This window comes from Lotus japonicus, chromosome 4 (genome assembly GCF_012489685.1).
Source record: "Lotus japonicus ecotype B-129 chromosome 4, LjGifu_v1.2".
Lineage (NCBI taxonomy): Eukaryota > Viridiplantae > Streptophyta > Magnoliopsida > Fabales > Fabaceae > Lotus > Lotus japonicus.
Window position 1 is genome coordinate 75,255,464 of NC_080044.1, and position 6,272 is coordinate 75,261,735.

At 35.2% G+C, this 6,272-nt stretch overlaps 1 protein-coding gene across 6 annotated transcripts; it reads left to right on the forward strand.

Annotated features, from left to right (window-relative positions):
* Positions 1-82: 82 nt before the first annotated feature.
* LOC130710409 (geranylgeranyl transferase type-2 subunit beta 1-like) lies at positions 83-4,971 on the forward strand. 6 transcript variants are annotated; one of them, XR_009010363.1, is made up of 10 exons: positions 83-235; positions 1,290-1,355; positions 1,462-1,612; positions 1,702-1,818; positions 2,272-2,338; positions 2,424-2,572; positions 2,943-3,076; positions 3,149-3,264; positions 3,601-3,651; positions 4,649-4,721. XR_009010363.1 is itself a non-coding variant. In XM_057559670.1 (10 exons), exons 2-10 carry the CDS (start codon positions 1,302-1,304, stop codon positions 4,741-4,743), a joined length of 942 nt encoding a protein of 313 aa, XP_057415653.1. In that variant the 5' UTR covers positions 83-235; positions 1,290-1,301; the 3' UTR covers positions 4,744-4,971. The 6 variants fall into 6 exon arrangements, 2 of the variants coding, with proteins under 2 accessions (XP_057415653.1, XP_057415654.1); XR_009010365.1 differs by having other exon boundaries at positions 3,156-3,264; positions 4,649-4,720; XM_057559670.1 differs by having other exon boundaries at positions 3,166-3,264; positions 3,576-3,651; positions 4,649-4,971.
* The last annotated feature ends 1,301 nt before the right edge of the window (positions 4,972-6,272 follow it).

Here is a 6,272-nt window from a genome sequence, read left to right on the forward strand (position 1 = left end):
TTTTGTTAGCGAAGGACTGTGATCCGTCACTAGACGTAGAAAGAAATTAGCGACGGATTATTTTCGTCGCAAGACTTTGTAGTTTAAGCTTCTTTTCTGTGATGTGGGAAACGCAAACATGAGTGATAACTGAAAAGGGGAAAGTGGGAAACCGTTCCTTTCTCGTCGCCGCTACTGACCGTGCCGCCACCGCTCAGTCGCACGCTCCACTCTCCAGTGATCAACAACATCCAACGTGAGACCTTTTAGCTCTGCTCTGTTCTCTTTTGCATTTTGCTCCTGCTATGTTTTCTTTTGCCTCTGTTAGATCCTTCATCAGCCATGTCACTCTGTTCTCTCTTTAGTATACTTTGAACTTTGAACTATCATGGGTATGCTTCAAAATTGATGCTTGAGCTAGGTTTAGATTTGAACATGATAATTGAGGATGGCTTTGTACAGTGTTGTTGTACTGCTGTCATTTTGTTGTTATAACTGGTTCCAATTGAAATCTGGAGAAGAAGGATCTACATTTATAATACTTGAAACTTGAAGAAAACAAACTATGCTTATAGCAATCGTTATCAGATTAACTCGAATAAGTGCTTATACCTATCTATAAGTTATTTCCAGCTTGTTTTGATAAACTTCTGTTTATCAAATAAGTGTTTTTTTTTTGCCATAAGTGCCTAATTAAATTTACTCAACCTCACCCTTGGTCCTTGAGGGGGAAAGGTCAGCATCTTTTCATGTTTATTCCCTATTTTCATGTTCATGTGGCTGTTATGCGTTTAAAATCCTTCTTGTTTTGCCTAATTAGGTTACTTTGTGTTAATAAAGTAGAATTAACCTGTTAAGAGTAATGAAATGGAAGTCTTGTGTTTTTTTGGTAAGTAGGAAAGTAAAAAGTCTTGTGTTGTGACTACTTGAGAAACTTTATGATTGGAAAAGGGGAAAAGAATTTAAAAATATAACTATGGCGAGGTAATGAGTCCTGAATTGAAATGCATTTGTGTGGCACCTACACACTTCAAAAGCACTTCTGGTTTGGCTTTGTACTGTTGGCTGTGTTGTGATTTTATTGGTTGCTTTGATTACTCTTTCATGCTTAGGAAAGTAGTTTTTGCTGATTGTATGGTTTTATCTCTCAGTCTTGCTGACCTATGTTGCCCATGCACAAGTTTCTTTGCATACTAAAGTAAAACCATGAACAAGATGTTAGATGTGAGAATTGATGACTGTTATGAGCTTTTATTCACATTACCCATTCTTAGATGCTCCATCACAAGTTTTTTTTCTGGTGTACATAGTTTACTTGCAAGATGGGAGAGCTGGTTTCTGAGAAACATGTTCGATATATATTATCTGTTGAAAAGGTACATTCTTTCGGAGAAGATAAAGAAAAAGCTCCACTTTTATGCTTAGATAGGAAGTTGGGTGTCTTCAGTTTCTTTTTTCATGTTCATTTCCTTTGGTTTCCAGAGGAAAGATAATTTTGAATCGGTGGTGATGGAGCATCTGAGAATGAATGGGGCATACTGGGGATTGACTGCTCTGGATCTGCTGGGGAAGCTGCACACTGTGGATGTTGATGAGGTTGTTTCATGGGTGATGAGTTGTCAGGATGAGTCAGGTTGTTTTTTTTTCACTATGAGAACTAGAAATTAATTTAGACATTAGTTACTGAAGACAAAAATTTTTCTTATATTTGTTGTTATAAAGGGGGATTTGCTGGAAATGTTGGACATGACCCACACATCTTGTATACGCTTAGCGCTGTGCAGGTGTTGGCTCTCTTTGATAAGCTGGATGCTATTGATGTAGATAGGGTGACAAATTGTATCCTTTAACACACATATTGGCTGACTTTGAAGTTTCTCTAATCTTCTCACACAAGTATTGTATGATACAAGAGAAGCTTTGTTCTTTTTTATCGTTCTTTTCAAATGCTAGCAACACACTCTCTAACACATTATTTCCTGTACACTTCTATTTTGTTGAAATTCATGTAGGGTTCATTAAATATGAGGATCTCACTCCCAATTTGATTGGCCTCACGCTCATTTTGGTAGGATTCACATGAATTTCAACCAACAGAGAGTATTTGTTAAATAGTGTGTTGTTAGCATATCGGGAAGTGTAACGCTAGCTGGCCATCATACTTAATTACTTACTCTGATGTGCTTAAAAGTCTGTTTGTTGTGAATTTTGATTAGTTACCAAAATTATAATAGTGAAGTTTTATAAACTATAGAGTATACCAGATCTTGTGTTTCTTAATAGTTATGTCAGATATTGTCAGCCTCCAAAATGAAGATGGGTCTTTTTCAGGGGATACGTGGGGTGAAGTTGATACACGGTATGTTTCTTAATATCTTTTTTTCATTATTGAGCATGCATGAGTTTATGTGTTTTTGGCTAAAATTCACTGACTTCTTTCTTAGGTTTTCATATATTGCTATTTGTTGTCTATCGATATTACGTCGCTTGGATAAAATCAATGTGGAGAAGGCTGTGAAGTACTTTATAAGTTGCAAAAACATGGATGGTGGTTTTGGTTGCACACCTGGTGGAGAATCTCATGCTGGACAAAGTACGTGATATATTATTCATGACATTTACATCAATAATACTTTCGCTATGTTACTAAATGTGTCTGCTTTTGACTTTTTTGTGTGCTCGAAATTTACCCCATTTCAATTCTGTATTTATACTAGTTTAAATCAAGCCTACGGTGAACTTGTTAACTATATCAAAGCCTTTATTGAAGGTAGTTGATCGATTGTATTGTATTTTGTGTTCAAGGAATGGATATAGGACTTCTTTTTTTATCAGTGAATGCTTGATTCCATAAGTCTGCTTTGATTTTATGTTTTTTCTGAATTACAAATGAAAGAACGAAATGAGCTGTAGACTTGTAGAATTGATGCATCAGTGAAAGATATTGTTTTTCCTATTGTCAGTTTTCTGTTGTGTGGGGGCGCTTGCTATAACTGGGTCACTAGATCTTGTTGACAAGGACCTACTTGGTTGGTGGTTATGCGAGCGACAAGTTAAATCTGGAGGTCTGAATGGGCGTCCTGAGAAGCTCCCTGATGTGAGTAGTTCTTTTCAAACTTAGATTAGTGCTTTAAATGCTCTTATTGTTTTTCTCATTTTCTTTTACTAGCTTTTAGATCATCTCAGGTGTGCTACTCATGGTGGGTTCTTTCTAGCCTGATCATGATTGATAGGGTTCATTGGATCAGTAAGGAGAAACTTATAAAGTTCATCTTAGACTGCCAGGTTAGTTGTTTGAATTCCTCTTCTGTGTTTATACATCAGCATGTTCTTATTTCTTCTTTTCAGGTATTAACTGTGCTTAGATTAGTATTTCTCAAAGGAAAATCCTAAATGGTACGAGTACGAAAGTCAAGAAATACATGTGGCTTTCAGTGATTTGTCTTCAATTTGTTTTTTCTATAAATAACCCAACTTGATTTCTGTCAAAGTAAAATTTAATTGCTAGAAAGCATTATTCTTACAAATCGTAATCTGATCTTTCGTACGAAATAGCAAAGCTCTTTCTCAAATATCGTTTATGTTGAATTTATAAGGACACGGAGAATGGTGGAATTTCAGATAGGCCAGACGATGCTGTGGATGTCTTTCATACTTACTTCGGGGTGGCTGGTATGAGTAATTTTTGCCTTTTTAGTTTTTTCCATTTGTTCTTTATTTGGTTGTGCTAAAGTCTTGTAATCTAGGGTTCTTAGGGATGGAAGCAAGGCGTGGCATCCCGCCTTCAAAATATTTTTATTGTTTATGATAAATTTTATGATACTAGAGTTGCCTCCTTATTTTTACCATTAGTCCTTTACTATTAATATGACTTGTATATTGGTTGTGAATCAATCAACTATGACTTGGCCCAAGGACAAAATATCACTTACCAATGCAAACACTACAATCAGAAACACATACACAAGAAAAAAAACTAATCCTAATTGGAAAGAATAAATGTAGCAACGAGAAACACCACAATCGTATTTCTACATATCTGATTTTAATCCCATTAAGGTAAATAAGTTTCATGTTAAAAAAATATTAAACTATCATGTGTGTGCACTTTAGTTGGATAAACATATAGTGCATTCTAGTTTTTGACAGCTTCATTGAGGATTTGAGGTAGAGTTTGACTCTTTTTTTCACTTTGTCCCCTTGATATGTTGTTTTTAGGCATTTCTTTTTAACTTTCCTTTCCCTTTCTCATGCACTGAGATTACCCTGATATGGGAATGATTGCGAGTTGTGGCATTCAGTCATCCAGTCAAACAAGAGTGACAAAAAAGCCACTCTTCATGAATTCTAGTGAATTTCTGTTGCTAGCTTGATGTTCAGATAAAGATCAATGATAATAGTTCAACATGCTTATAATGATACATTTGAACTGGATATGCAACATCTTATTACTTTAGTTGAAGGTTTAAGGTGAGGTTATACGTGAATTATAAAACTTGATGTTATTCAATGCTTCATTTTTATATAGCTTTCCCAAAGTAAAACGGAATGTAACTTAAGATATCCATATTTATCCTTTACTGATTATGCAGCTGCTTTTATTAAACTCTTATATACTTTCTGCACAATAAAACTAACGATGCTGAAGCTGTTTTGTTTGTTCTTGCAGGTCTTTCACTTCTTGAATATCCAGGATTGAAACCGATAGATCCAGCTTATGCTTTACCTGTTGATGTAGTAAATCGAATCTTCTTTAGTAAGTAAAGACACAAAATCCAGCGACACCTATCCAGGACATAGTCTGGAGTTTAGACTCATCCTCTATGAAAACTATTGTGTTTCTTGAAACAAAAATGTATGAATCTTAGGACAAAGAAATTCATGCTAGATATTGATTAATGAATCGAAAGTGGCTTTTAGACGAAAATTCGCGAACACATGTATACCGTTCAATCCAATAATTGATATCATCATGTGATTGATTTTTTATGACACCTGAATTTTAAAATATAAAATAATTATTTGTTCAGCATCATGCATTGGCTCATTTAACATAACAATCTCCATTAAAAGGATAATGATTAATAGAAAAAAAGTGGTTTTAACGAAAATTCACGAACACACTTATATACCTCTCGATCCAATAATCAATATAATCTTGTGTTTGGTTTTTTTATGTCACCCGAAATTTTGAAAAATAAAACATTTGTCCGTTCAATGTTGTGATGAGTTATAGGAAGATCAAATGTATCTGAATAGTCACAGTAATGTTGAAGATGACATCTCAACTAAAAACTGATTGGCAAAGAAGTGTATAGAGATGACGAAGTAATAACGTAATAGATCGCATTTCAGGAATCATGTATATTATTATTATAGATATATGAGCTTATCTTATTGCTATGTCGTTTAGAACTTTGATGTTGGAAACTATGGAGTATGCACAATACATGATTTGTAATCATCCATAGAAGCTAATTTTCGAACATTGAAATCTTCCTCAACTCCCATAGTACATGTACCATTTTACCGGGAATTGGGTTTAACACCCCAGCCCTTAGGCTTCTCGCCCCACTTAAAGTGGGGAAATTACCGGAAACCCTCAGGATTAATATCGGTAAATGATTTTCCGATACGTATCGGTTTATCATTTACCGATTCGTATTGATATAACAGCATCAGATAGGCTTTGAAACATAATTTTCAAAACCCATTTCCCTCCCCAAATCACTCCCTCTTCAAATCTCTCCCAAACTTGCGTTCCACCACTCCAAGCTTCGGTCCCATCATCATCAAAGCTTCCTCAAAGCACCGGAACTCCCATTCCATTACATTCAAAAGGTAAGTTCCATTTTTATTGATTCTCTCACATTGATTGATGATTAGAGGTAGTTGATGGATTATTAGGTGAATGTTGAACACTAGGGTAGTTGATTATTGATTAGAGGTAGGTTTTATTGACTGAAATGGCATGAAACGGTCATGGGCACGAGTGGGTCGTTTCCAGTTCTGGTTTCTGGGTTACTGTAAAATCGGAAAAACATTTTCCGATTCTGTAATGGAAAATGTTTTTCCGATTCTGTAATGGGAAAACATTTCCCGATTCTAAGGCAGTTTTTTTAAGCCAGTTTTTTTTAGTTTTCCTCCATCTATTGGGCTGAATATTTTGTACAAATTTTCAATTATTTTAGTGTCATGACACTGGGAAAGGGTGTTGATGGTATCGGCTTATTAGAACTAGGGAACTTCCTTAATGTTGCATTTTAGTTATCTAGATTGACAAATTAGAAAGG